This window comes from Grus americana, chromosome 1 (assembly GCF_028858705.1).
Source record: "Grus americana isolate bGruAme1 chromosome 1, bGruAme1.mat, whole genome shotgun sequence".
Classification (NCBI taxonomy): domain Eukaryota; kingdom Metazoa; phylum Chordata; class Aves; order Gruiformes; family Gruidae; genus Grus; species Grus americana.
This window is the reverse complement of record NC_072852.1, coordinates 102,591,051-102,605,594: the sequence shown is the minus strand read 5'-3', so window position 1 is coordinate 102,605,594 and position 14,544 is coordinate 102,591,051. Positions and strand designations below refer to the sequence as shown.

Sequence of the window (14,544 nt, the reverse complement as noted above, 5' to 3'; positions counted from 1 at the left end):
TGTCTAAATGAGTGCTATTCAAGTTTCCCAGCAGGTATTCACTGGCCTTTATCTATTTAGATACAAAGCATGCACGCTATCTTTTTCAAGATAAAGGAGAGCCACCTTAGTGGAAGGCTAGCTATGAGACACTCTCAGGCTCCTGCGGCAAAGGGTACTGAAGCAAAGCCAGATCCTCGCAAGCTCCCACCAACCATCCAAGCTACACTCAGTGTATGAACCTGCCATCTCCAAAGAATGCCACAGAAGAACAAGAACACAGGTAGCCATACTTGCTCCATTTCGCACATCTGTAGAGAGTAAGTGTCCAAACCCAGCATGACTTACCTATACACACTACTGCCTCTGAGGAACTACTAGAGATCTGGTTTAAACAGGGTAAATCTAACACTCAGAAGCAAATTTTATATCAAATTACAGTAGAGTGGGTACATCCAATTGCCTGTGAGGAATTTAGAGGTCTTGCCAGACAGGAACAATCATCAGAATATTTTTTGTCATAATCTGGTAGTATATATCCAGGACCACACGGAGGTCTTAAAGGTAGGGCATTAATTACCACAAGTTAAAAATCTCCTTGGCTATACGTATTGAAAGCAATCATCAATTCATGAGCCTTTCAAATTTATAATGTGCGTAAAAACAACAATTGATGGGGAGGTGCAGAGGGAAGTGGTGATGTTAAATAGCACTGAGAAGCACTCAAATAGCTTTGAAGGCCAAAGTTCTTTGCTCACCCACGCAAACAGAACAGTCAAGAAGAGGACAGACAGGGCTGTCCCCTTGACAGCCTCCATGTGCGTGTGTCAGCCACAACCGATACGCATCTGGCTGCTTTGTATCAGAAACCGAGTGTGCTCATCCTTGTTCGGGGAGCGATCTTGTTGACTAGAGTGCCACCCAGTACTTGCTGCTATTTTTCTCAGGCCAACAGACTTATGTTCACTCAACTGAAGCAAAACCAGTAATTCATTTTACGCAGGCCCAGCAAAAGGTAGACGCAAGGCTGGATTCATACCCACACACTCAAAAGCAGAAAGCTCTAGCTTCACATTACCAAACTCCCTGCAACTAGCTGTCCTCCACCATCAATTCACAGCATGGGCCCGTATATCAGGTATCTTTGTCCTCCGACAATCAGCACAAGGCTTCAAGGCCAAAGCTGTCCATCATATTAACCCTGTCAATATGAGAGTTTGACACCTAAGCAAGGAGGTAGAGGGAAAGAATATCTAACCTACAATGAGTCTTCTCAATGGACCTTCAATACGTTTAGTGCACACAGGTCCTAAGGAGGTCCAGCACATGTCATTGTGTTGTGGTTTAACCCCAGTTGGCAACTAAGCACCATGCAGCAGCCGCTCACTCGCTCCCCCCAGTGGAATGGGGGAGAGAATCGGAAGAGTCAAAGTGAGAAAACACGTGGGTTGAGATAAAGACAGGTTGATAGGTAAAGCAAAAGCCACACACACAAGCAAAGCAAGACAAGGAATTAATTCATTACTTCATCAGCAGGCAGGTGTTCAGCCATCTCCAGGAAAGCAAGGCTCCACCATGCATAACAGTTACTTGGGAAGACAAATGCCATCACTCCGAACATTGCCAACACCCTCCCTTCCTTCCTCTTCCTCCAGCCCCTTACATGCTGAGCATGACATCATATGGTATGGAATATCCCTTTGGTCAGTTGGGGTCAGCTGTCCTGGCTGTGTCGCCTCCTGACTTCTTGTGCACCCCCAGCCAACTGGCTGGTGGGGTGGTGTGAGAAGCAAAGACCTCGGCAAGGAAAACACGTCTATGTAACAAAAACATCTCTATATTATCAACACTGTTTTCAGCACAAATCATAAACATAGCCCCATACTAGCTACTATGAAGAAAGTTAACTCTATCTCAGCTGAAACCAGGACACATTACTAGATCTTCTATGAGCCCCCTCTCCTCGCACCCAGGTACCCAAGCACCACTTTTTTCTTTTTACCCCTCCTCCTGTGCACCCAAGGTCAAAAAAGACCTTACATCACCAGGCCAAGATGAAAAAAAATCATCACCATGAAGTAAGTGCTCTTCATCACTATGCCATTCACAGAATCCACAGCTTGGGCCCTTGCCTCCTCCCTGACAAAACCCCCAAACACTTCCCACCCCCATGCACAGCCCGCTCTTCTTCAAGGCTCACCCTGTAGCTCCATGATTGATCATCTCCCCAAACAGCTTCTCTGAACACATTGTCTCAGTTCAAGTGGCAGTCACAGGATGTCTCACATTACCAGCCTCCTCTGAGGTGGAAACCTCAGTTGTAGGGCTTTAATTCCAAGAAACATCTGTGTACTTATGACAGTCATTTGACCAAATTCCCATTTTGGACTGCAAGCGAGATCCTACAGCAAGAAGGCAACCCTGACACTGGAGGATTACAGTTGACCCCAGACTGTCACTCATGTGAGAATAGTATTCACACTGGACTTTGGCCAAATCCACACATGCAAAGTGAGTTCACACCCCAACGCACCAATACCGGAAGTGTGACAAAAGAAGAAAATACAGAAGAAAGAGAAGCCAGCAAGTTACTTTGATGGCATATGAATGTTCCATGAAAGCAGCATAAAGGGACTAGTTTCTTATTCTGGGTAGGAATTGTTAAAGCAAGGAAAGGACCCACCTTACAAGTCTGGGTACAGAATGCCCAAGCGCATCTGCCCTGCATCCATCTGCAGGTTACCTATTCGTGCATCTGGGCAAAGACTAGTGTCTCTCTACAGCTTCAGACAGGAAGAAAAATCTCTATATATACATACAACCCAAAAGCTGACTGCTCACACCAAGAGGGTCAGTGAGAAATACTTTAAATCACCTTAAACAGCTCCTTTCTAAGTAGCTTTGGCCTATCTCTGCTGATCATTATGGGTTTATGAGTCAAAGTCTGGAACAGGCACACTCCCTGCACCCTCTGGTCATGAGCAAGAACACGAGTACCATCTGAAGTCTCATTTGTTCTTTGGCTATTTTGGAGGGACATCCCTACCCAGTAACTCTATTCCCAGTACTGCAGCCTCCCCCTCGCCCCGCCCTTTCAGACTCAAAAGGCAGACACCAGCATCAATTCAGATGCCACAGCATACCCTGCAGCAACATGCATCACACTTCAGTCCTTGTTTTAAACTCTGCAGGAGTCTACAATTAGATATTCCATTTACCTGCCAGTGGTGAGCAGAAAACTTTGCTTAGAAAACTAGGGTATTTCAAGATTTGCTTGCAGACCTTTAAAAAACTTGTGGGTTTTTACCATGGCTGATTTTTGGTGATAACTGCCCCAACACCACCATCTCATGCAGACATACCTCTAACACATTCTTCCATCTTAAACAAGCTATTCCCCCACTTCCCTTTCTCTCTGGGAAGTGTGTCCTGCTACGGTACTCTCTCTTCATCTTCCTTCCCCCACCTCTAGTTTCTAGCAACAGCCACACTTCTGTGCCCATTGACTCCTGGCTATATATGCTATTTTCTCAACTTTTTTTTTTTTTTTTAAATAAAGCAAGCCACAAACCTAGGGATGTCAGCAGCTTTGCAACTATTGACAAGTGCCTATCAATACAGTTGCCAGCAACCAGGGTTTAGTCAATAGCTTTAGTGTCCATATAACCCTGCTTTGTGATAGACATGAAAGACCCAGGCTTACCTTGCTACCTCCCACCTCCAGACAATCACGTGATTTTGTCTCCAACAAGCTGTCACGCTTTTTATTTTCTCACTGATGAAGCCTGCTCCAAGCACTTAAACTCTCTAAGCCAAAAGGTACAGCACGCCTTGTCTAGAACCAAACCCTGAGATCAAAGGGAAACAAGGTTGATGCAATAGACTTATTACTCTACATTAATTTAAATCTCCATATGAACTGAATGTGAACAAGCACACTCTACATACAAGATAAAGGCTCTTTACATAGACGACATTCACTGACGCCACCTCCCAATACACAGTACATTACCAGGCTTCTAAAGAACGTAACACTTCTTTTGGGAGATGGTGGAAGTTGTAACATCTGGGTAAATATTACAGGTGGCACTCTGAAAGCACAAAATAGTTTGTGGCAATGGCAAAAGACAAAGGAAGACACATCACCTCTCCCACCTTCTAGAACTCAGAAGAGGATTAGAGCACAGACAGAAAGACTAACACCTCACTGCTTATTCTAACAGTTTCCATTAACAAATAATTGCTTATTTTCACCTCAGTATTACTTACTGTATTCAAGCATAACTGAATGGGGGGAAAAAAGGGCATTGAAACATAAATGATTATTCACAAATCATGTGAATTCTGAATTTTTCTCAAAATTATGATGTTTGGTACACTGAAAATTTAGGAAGCATCCTCTATTAGTTCAGCATCTGTTTCGTATTTAGAAGCTATTCTTTGCAAATGCAGGGTTCACACAGATTTTGAAGCAGCTCCTGCCAATTCTCTTTTGCAGGGCAGATTTAATACCAAATTCCACTGCCACAGGATTCACTGTGTAATAATGAAGGGTAGTGTGTCAATAGATGAAACTGAACACATCAATAAGAAGCTGGCAGAGGTCCCCGTGGATGCCTCTCCTGCAACAATCATTTTAATGCGTGTAGGAGAACAATGCCGTTACAGCCTGCTCAAAGATTCCCCACAGCCACATTGCATCAAAGACCAACTGAAACACGATGCTAAATCTCTGCAGTTGGAGCTAACAGTGGAACATGCATGGAAAATAAAGTCCTGTACACGGGCAATTATTCTTTTTAAGACCGACAAACCCAAGCAGAGCTAGCTTTTGTCAGAACTGGGCTTGCTAACCAACATGACCCCCAGTAATGGTTCCACCAAACTCTTTTTAATGGCTACTGATATGACAAGAAAAGTGTGACTCAAGCAACATGAAAGCATGCAAATTGCAGTCATGAAGCAAGCACTAAAGTAGCATAGCTAAACCACATCTTTAAGAAAGTCAGTAGAAAGGCAAGTCCAGACTAATCAAGCCTGTTAAACAGAAAGAGTGGCATAAGTTCTCTACTTTGCAACTATAGCAGCAGGAGTTGTTTTACCACCAGCATGAAGTAAAAGACAATGGGGGACACCTGGGAAAAAGCCTGAGAGAAGAACTGAAGCCAGACAACAGAAGTTAAAAACCACACATAAAGTTTACATTGATTTTTTTTTTCTTTTTAGAAAAAAGCCACGTATAAGAAAGATGACAGCACATTTTGTGTGCTACAAGTAGCAGACTCTCACAGCAGATATGATCAGTGATCCACACAGACCAGCATGTCACTCCAGCATTGGCCAATTTGGCAGAAGGGGGAGAGAGGAAAAAAAAAAGAAAAAAGAAAAGGACTTCACAACACATTTACAGAAGTCTGAAACTGGAATAAAAAGGAGGCTTCTACTTCTCCACCCCCCAATTCCAGCTGTAATCCTCTGACACCTTAAAAGCAATGACAGAGTGCTTTCTCTAGGGACCTGAGACTAATTCCCTGACGAGCATTTACAAACTGATGCTTTTCCAAGTCTTATAATGTGGCCAAATTTGGACATTTTTCATAAGAACAGCAAAAGCCACATTCTTGATGCAAAGTTAACTCTCCAGCCAAATTTCCAGCTCTTGCTCTAAAGCATGGAGGTGCTAGAACTTCTCAGCTTAGCAGCTGAGATTATTATTTGGTCAAGAGTGAGGCAAGAGAATTGGCCAGAAGATGCGAGAATTAAAAAGAAAAAATAGCTACTTCTCACTGCTCCCTCCCCAAGTGTAACAGTTGGAAATATTGGAGCTTTTTTTTTTTTTTTTGGGGGGGGGGGTGTAAGGGGAGTGTATTTCCTAGAAAAAAGTGTCAACCTGTAGTAGACAGACAGCCCAGAAAATTTCAGCATGAATGCCTAAAGTCTTGCAGAATAATAAACAATTTAAGAGCCCATTTTGTTATGGCCCTCATAACAAAAGGTATCAAGCAGATATACTACAGGCATTGCTGGCAGCCCTGCCTATCAGCAGCTGTGACAGCTTGCCTGGGAGCTCCAGTCTTTAATTAGTTCTCATTCCTGAAGTTCACAATTAATTCCAAAAACCATCCTCAGATCCTTTTTTAAAGGAAATCCTATCCAGGACTTGGTGTCTCACTCACTTGCCTATTCTTCCCATAGCTCAGCTAACAGTTCAGATCCTTCAGAGCATCCATGCAAATTCCATCTGGCCATAGAGATTATCACTAGTCAAATACTTCAGCTTGCTTCAGCAATTCTTCATATTTCTGCAGCAGTATTTTGCCATTGCTGCGTACAAAAGATATTGTTCTCCAAGCGGCTGCTTCTTCAGACCCTGTCACATAAGACATTCTCTGCAACTTGCCTCATCTAGTGTAATGAAAAGGAGCACTGACTGCAACACTACCACAAGTTTCAAGCAGTCCCAATGGCAATTACATCAACTCAAATCTACCAGCATTACCATACTGCTTTATAACTTTACAAGACTCAAAAGCATTTAGCAACACTGGTTCTACATTCTATCTAGCTCGCTTTAAACTTAGTCAGTATGCCATAGTTAAAGATGATAATGGTTTCCACTGGAAAGCCAGCTTTGAAACCTCTTCCAACTCCAGAGGAAAAAAAAAAAAATATCCTTTTTTCTGTCTCAGACTTCAGTTAGAAGAAATCAGTTATGCTTTACAATTATGAAAGCTTACATGTAAATGAATAAGCCAGTTTCTGATACGAAACTCAAAAAACTAAGAAACTTTAAAAAGTTCCATAACTTCTGTCTTGCTTCTTACCTTATTTTAGATATGCTGATGATCTCTGTTATTCAAGGCTTTTGGCATCTGAGCAGCTATTTTTCAGATCATCCTATCCCAAAACCAGTTTGGTCTGAAACTGATTTTATACCTTTCCCCTTGCAAAACCTAACGCATAAGGTGTATTAAAAGTTTATCTCATTATTTTTAAAGCCCTTCTCAGTGGGTATTCAAGCCTTAGAAGAAAGCGACAATTTGAGGTTTTCTAAAGAATCAACTGACAAAAAACTGGACAATTGGAGAACTTAATCTCTCATTGATACAAGCTGATTCCTTCTTTAGGGCAGGAGATACTAACAACCCAGACAAAAACTGCTTATGTTACAGTCTCTCCCTGTCTTGTTTGATCTGGTTTTGGGGCACCTTGTTCACATTAGGAACTAGGGTCATGCAGGAAACTGCTTATTATTCTTGGACAGAAATTCAAATGTTGGTATCCCTATACAATTTTCTCTTACAGGTCTCTAGAAAAGACTTTACCACTTACTACTGCAGATCTTCTAAGAAAGCAGAACATCTAGCAGGGGCCATGGAAGTAACTGCAACATCCCCAATAAAACTCAAAAGCAAAGTATTAAAAAAGATATTTTTCTTTGCATTATGATACAGATTCTTATTTTATATTCCACCTAATATCTCTTTCAAAACTACTAGAGACCTTGACAGACCCTGACATAACCCCTTCTTTGACCCAGCTCATGTTATTAATGTTTTCCTCAAGTTCTTTCCAACTTAACTTTCAAGCGATTGATTTCTATACATAATCAGAAAGAATTCACATTTTCAGATAATGTGTCCATTTCCCTTCCTTCTAAAACACAGAACTCCACACAAAGAAATATATCAGTGAAAGGCATCTAAAACCAGACAATTGAAATGTTCACTTTCTAAAAGTATTTTACCAAGATATATAACCATTTCCCTACTGTTTTGTGGATAAGTGTTTGACAAGGATTACGGAGACTGGGAAAAAAACCAAAAAACAAACCAACAACAAAACCCAACCACATAAGAACAAATCAACCCATAAATTTATTAGATGTGAAAGCTGAAATCTCATATGTCCCTGAACGTTTGTTTCAGTAGCTAGATGGATGGATATATATTATTTCTTAAGTACATTCCCCTCTAATCAAGCATGTGGCTGCATTTTTAGATGACCCCTACTGCTTACTTCAAATCTTGTTCAGGCAGGTTTATACCTCAGTTCAGGGATTAGAGCCAAATACAACAGAGGCTACCTAAAGAGAGCAAGCTGTTGCTACTTTGAAATGTAGCAATCGACAAACCTGGAGAACAAGGTCAAAGAATTTCAGAAAAAGCACCCAGACTCCCTAAAAAGGAGCCCTGGACAGGAACCTACAAAGATACAAGAGAGCCAAAAAACGGTGACTAAGCTATCATTTGCTAACTGAAAAGAACACAGAATGTAAAGGAAAAAACACTCAGTACACTGCTCACCCTTTGATTGCCACATCTTTCCATAGCCTACACGCTAAGAAAACACATCAGCGTGGCAAAACCACACGGAAAGCGCTTCCTCCTCAGCAACACCACCTGCCCTTCAGTGCCTCACCCACCCAGTTCCAAGGCTCACTACGTACTTCTACTGCCTTAGCAGTCTGTGACTGCTAAGACCAGGACAGGCTTGTCCGTATTTCGCCTTTGTGAGCCTTTTTAACCACCTCTAAAGCTACAACAGAGATAGGCAAGCCTAGCTGTCAGCTTCTCCTTTCTCTGAGTATCAGTGAGGATATGAGCCTGCCTTCTTCCAACAGCAGGCAGGCAAAGGCCACCAGCACCAGCCCTAGGCTCGCCTGAGGTGAGCAGGCACCAGTAAGGGAAGAGGAAACAGATTCCACTCTAACACACCTTCAACGCTCTGTGGGATATCATCCTTACGTTGCCTCCCTGCCCTAAACCTTGGGGCTCTCCCATTTTCTAATGCTTTCACTTCAGCTGCAAATGCAGAGAAAGATTAAAGCACACTTTTCCTTGAAGTTCATGATCACAATAACTTACACTAATTACCAAAAGCTTTCTATTGCAGAGCTTGAATTAAACGTTGATTCAAATGACTAATTGTTGTAGCTTCTGAGGAAAAGAAAAGAAAGAAAAAACCTCACACAACAAAGAATTTGAGATATGAGTTGTAAGAAACAACTCTCTCCATGTATACACAAGGCTCCTGGGCATCTGGCGTGCTGGAACTGACTTTCATCGTAGCAGACAGCGAGTGTCACACAGGTCTAAATGGTAGTAAGAAAAAGGCCATTTCTGGGAAACCCATCCTCAAGCCCCATAACACTCAAACAAAACCCAGCTTTCTTCAGATACACTGAAAATCTTACTTTGAATCCCAAACAAGAACCAGACAAAAAAAAAATAAATCCAGGAGCTGCAGGGCTTACTGTTTACAGTCTGAGCCCTGGTAACCACCAGATACCTGTTTTATTTTTTGGATGTCTTGTCCTAGGATGGATGTTTAGGTTTCCAGAGCGTTGCACAGGTTGATTAAGCAGATTGACTGCAGAATGAAGTCACACATAAACCAAACAATGGCAGTGCAAAATGTCCTCAATGCTGCCCTCTCTTTTCAGGATCTAACCACACCAGAGAAGGGAAGAAAAGAGAGACTAGATCAAGTATTAATCTCAGGATCCACAATCTCCTAACTAGGCAGATTGTAACTGTACTGGATCCAGGAGAAAGGATGAGAAAACATTCTTAATTGTCACAGCTAAATACTTCAGCCATTTGCATCCTTTTGCTGGGTTATTTTGTAAAGATCTGAACAAAACAATCAAGTCTAAGTACACGCAAGGGATGAACTCTTCTACGCTTCAACTCCTTCCCTCCACCTTCCTTATACAAGAAGTCCTCAACACCTGCAGCACATTAGTTAACAAAAAGCCCCAACCTGTCTCTCTAATACAGAGCTACTAGAAAACACATGTTCACAGAAGCATACTTTTCCCATCCAGAATGTGAGGAACACCACCTTCCCAACCTCTTAACATTGGAATATCTCATAGAAGCTACCAAGTAATGGTATCAGAAGACAGTGACACCACAACACACACAAGTAAGACTGAAAAGTTCATAGTATTTTTTTTCCTGCACACAAAAGCACTTTCAATTTTAACAGCACCATTCCAATTAAAAAAAAAAAAAAATCCCCAAAAGGCAACTCAGAACATCCAGACAAACCACATCATGAACAATGGCCAGATATCTGTGCATGCACATTTTAAATTCTTCTAATTATTTTGTCTGGAATTAAGAAAGAAACAACTTTCCTGTTGCATGTCATCCTTAATAATTTTCACTTTTTGCTGCATGACCTTGAGTATCTGAGAGTCCTGATTTTCTGCTTGTCCTACTAAACCATTCTCTCGAAAAAATTTATTCCCTTTCTGTTTCAAAACAAAAACGCTAAAGGTGTTCTTTCCAGTTCTTCACTGTTTCCCCAGCTGGCAGAATGCCTATATAAAACAGATGACTAACCTCAGCTGCAAGTAAGAGAAAGCACAGCGGACACCTTTGTGTGGTAGGATCTTGACTTGTAGATAGACAGCCCTCTGCCCCAACTGCCTCAATGCCTGCAAGCAGTCTCAGGAAAGTGACTGGGACAAGCCCAGGTTTAGGAAGCTAACTTTTCAACTCTTAACTATCTGCTCTGCAGACCTGGATATGAAAGATCCAACAGCCAAACCATGAAGAAAGTGCTCTGGCAGACTTTAAAAAAAGAATTAGTCATAGCAACGTCAAAAGTACAAGAACTAAGTCAGCAAATAGAGTTTTGTTTAAAGAAAAGCATTGCAGCATAAGGTTGGGGCAGTGTTTAGTTACTTGCTCCTTCCACCCCAAATCTGGAAAAGGCTCCCACTTACTACCTGCAATTAGTCAAGTGTTCTGAAACAAGAACTGCATGTAGTAATTTGTGAGGCATGCTTGCTCACCAGCACCTAAAGTACTTTGGACTGCACAGAGCTGACGGAGAACAACTGCTTAAATACTATGCAGAACTAGCTTACCTGAACAATCTTCTTGTTCTCAAGTTACACTCACTGCTACTTCAGCAACACTGTTAGCAACAATGCTACAAGTCCAATGTTGAAGAGAAAAGAAAAAAAAAAGAAAAAAAAAAGGCAAAAAACCTCAAAACCCACCACCCACCCTTTTGTGTAGTTCTTGCTACAGTCTTTATTTCCACACACTGCCTGCCTGGCATTGACACCGGTAAGGAACAATACCACACGTTAAGCTAACGACAGTTACACAATTATGTGAACACGGTATAAACCACCTATACAATTATTTCTTAGCAGAAGAAATTCACGGCAGAGGTACCAAACCCCGGGAGCCAGGAGGGGAGGGTGCAGGAGAAGTATCACTTCCCCCACACCACCTGAGCGCCTGGAGAACCCGGGTTTCTGCGGCCGGGGTGCAGGGTGTGGGGGCCCCTCCTGCAGTCTCCCTCGTGGAATAGGCAGAAGGATCACCTCCCGGGCCCTGGAACGAGTCACTTCACGCTCTGCGAGGTGAAATTTCACCGCCCTTACCTTTGGGCGGCCACAGCCCATGGTCGTGTAACAGCAACTACGGCTACCCCGTCACGTTACCCCGGCCGGTGCACCGCGGGACGCCGGCCGCCTGCGGAAACCCCTCTCGCCGGGGACCCACGCCAGACAGCACCCCCAACACCCCATCTCTACTCTGAGGAGGCCCCTTAAAGTTTCGGGGAGATCCCCGGCAGCAATCCGTGCCCCGGCCCTTGGAGAGAGCAGCGGGGGCCGGGAGGGCTGCGGAGCCGTTAGGGCTGCGCCGGCCGTTAACGCCCGCGGACGGGCCGGGAGAAGACGAAGGCGGCGACGGCCCGGCCAGCCGGAGGACGGCACGGCCCGGCGAGCAGGCGGCGCTGCCTGGCCCCCCGCCGCCCCTCGGAGGGCAGCGCCCCGGCTGGGCTCCGCCGTGCCTCAGGCGAGCAAGACACGGCGGGCGGTTCCTCCCCGCCAAGGGGCCCGCTCCCACGGGCCCGGCCCTCCCTCACTACCTGCGGGCGAGGTGGCCGACCCCAGACTAGCCTAGCCCAGCCCGGACCGGACCGCCCCGGCCACCCTCCCCGCTACCCCCGGTCGCGCACCCCCCAGCTCACCGAGCAGGAGGAGGAGGAGGAGAGGCAGGCAGGACGTCCTCTCCCCGCGGTGCCCCATGCTGGCAGGGCTGCACGGGTGCCTCTCCCTACGCGAGGCGGATCGTCAGCGCACACACTCGCCTCACCCTGGAGCCGGCGGCAGCGCGGTCCTCGGCCGGCCGGCCGCTTGCTCGCCTCCCGCTGCCCTGCGAGCACACGGAGCCGCCCGCCCGCCCCGACCAGCCGCGCCGCGCGGCGCAGCCAACCACAGAGACAAACTTTCCCCAGCGCCCGCCCCTGCGCGCCCCCGCCCGCAGGTAGCGGGGGCGGTGCGGGGGTCCGGCCCGGCCCCCACCCCCTTAAAGGGGAGGAGAGCGGGCGCCGCTGGCCCGTCCGCCGTCAGCCGCGGGGTGGGGACCCCCTCGCCGAGCGGGGTTGCGCGGAGGGCGGTGCTGCCCCCGGCCTGCTGGGGCCGCCCCGCACACGTGGCCCGGGAAAGCCCCGGTGCCCGGGCGGGGAGGGGGTTCGCCGGGGGAGGGGGTCCCCGGCGCGGGGAGCCCCGCTGCCGGCAGCGGCTACCCCCCGGGGAATGGCCGTTGGGCCCTGCGGGCGCGCGGGGCCGTCGTGGCGCCGCTTTTGCCCCGGCTGCGGGACCCCCCTCCCCCGCCACCGTGTGGTGGGGTCTGCTCGCTGTCCTTGCGCACGCGGGTTCCCCCCAGCGTGGGGGTCGGCTGAGGCCCCTTTTCCTCACCGAGACACTCCAGTGCAAGGTCCCTGCATGTAGAACCACCACACAGAGGTGTGGAGGGGTCACTCTCACCCCTGTCCCCACACACAAACCCCAAGCCGGGGGGCTGCCTGCTGGTCCATGCCCAACCCTGTGCACGGAGGCTCCCTCACACCTGGTCCCACTGCCCTAACTGCAGGGTCCACTCATGTCCCCATCCGTGCGTGCATAGTCTCAAAAACCACTGCCGGGTGGGCCCACTCGTGTCCCCTGCCTGCAGGCCTGCCTGTGCTCCTGCCAGCTCCCCGGGTCAAGAGAGGGAGAGCAGGGGCCGATCCCGGCCAGGGGAGCAGGAACGCCCTCTGCCCCAGGTGGTGCCTGGACAGGGCCGCTCCTTCCCGCTGATACCAGGCAGCCACCCCACAAGCAGCGCTGCCCTGTTCTGGGACTGGGTTTCTTTTCCCCTGCCTGGGTTCCGGCTTAACTCAATAAGGGGCTGCTGCCACACGACATTCATGCCACCACTCTGCCGCCTTTCTTCCCGGCCTACTCACAGAGATTTTTGTTTGCTTGGGGATTTAATTTCCTGTTTGTTTGCAAAAACAAAGAACTGAGGAGCTGGCCTGCTCTCTAGTAACTCGGACAGTTATCTGCTGTTTTCAGTCCCATTGCCACATTAGCTGTAAAATCAGTGCTCTCCTTGTGTGCATTTTGCTGTTTGCTGCCCAGGCTACCTGATTTTCTGTTGGTTGGTGGAGCCCAATCCATGTTACACGTTTCTCTGTGTGGGGAATCTCCGGAACCTATGCACAGTTTTAGGCTGCTGCTCCCACACAAAATGGCTGGCTTATGCTTTATTCTAGCATCTCCAGCGCACCTTGGTCTTGAGCATGCCTTGGCTTGGGCGAGGTTGTTTGCTCTCACTAGCAGGAAGTGTGTGCTGTGTTAGTAACTGAGCATGATTATCAGACTGGATTTTAGGTCAGACTTTGTTGTTCATTCTGTAATGTTTTACAGTAGAGAGGGTGTTGCCTGATAGGAATGAAACAAGACCTTCCTAAAATTGATGAGGAGAACTTTCACCCTCCAACCACAATTACCGAGCTCCTGCATGCAGTAGATCTCCTTGCAGAGCTGCAGCCACGAGGCGCCTGGGGGACACTTAGTCCCATCCACACTGAAGTTCTCCAAGCTCCCAAACCGCAAATGAGACTGAATCCACAAGCGTGACTGAGAAAGGGCTGCCCAAACAAAACAAGACTGTCTTCATCTATGTTTACAATACCCTCGTATGCCTGTTTGTTCTTGCTGCCTGTTTCCGTTCATTCTGCTCTAACTCCTCCTTTGGCCAGCATTCAAACACATTTTTTCTTCACTGGAAAATATCATTTCTGTAAACCAAGATATGTCCTTACGTCAAATTCAGAAAACAGGTTAGAAGATCTCTCACCCTTACTCGCCAGCTTCCGTCATGCTGGTTAAACTGCTGATCCTTCCTCAGACTTGAGTCCTGAAAATATATCCCCTTGTGCCTCTTAAGCCTTGAGCAGTGATTCTGATACGTACACATGGATGTAGTCATCGATGCAAAGTTTACTATACGCACAAGGCCCCTGATTTTGCAGGAGCCCCTGTCCCCATTTGCTCTGTGCTTCCTATTTCCTGCGCGCTGTTGCCAGATGAGGATCACTGATCTGGGACCTGAATTACAGTGCTGAAAAGTTACAGCAGTGACTTGATGATTTTCATTATGTCCTTGGAAACATTTTCCTTATGACTGTCCAGTTTGGAACTCCCTATTGCCCTTTCTGTAGCTGCCAGGTACCAGCATCTACTTCACCACTGCTACGCACTGT

The 14,544-nt window shown here is 46.5% G+C and overlaps 1 protein-coding gene across 2 annotated transcripts in view; it reads right to left on the bottom strand.

Moving 5' to 3' along the window:
• PTGFRN (prostaglandin F2 receptor inhibitor) overlaps positions 1 to 12,327 on the bottom strand; it is a 71,574-nt gene extending 59,247 nt beyond the window's left edge. Inside the window, exon 1 of one of the 2 annotated variants that reach the window (XM_054804429.1) lies at positions 11,983 to 12,327. In XM_054804429.1, the coding sequence (XP_054660404.1) occupies positions 11,983 to 12,040 (58 nt within the window). In that variant the 5' untranslated portion in view covers positions 12,041 to 12,327. The remainder of the gene's footprint in view (positions 1 to 11,982) is intronic. The other variant, XM_054804420.1, reaches the window with a different exon arrangement.
• Positions 12,328 to 14,544: the final 2,217 nt, after the last annotated feature.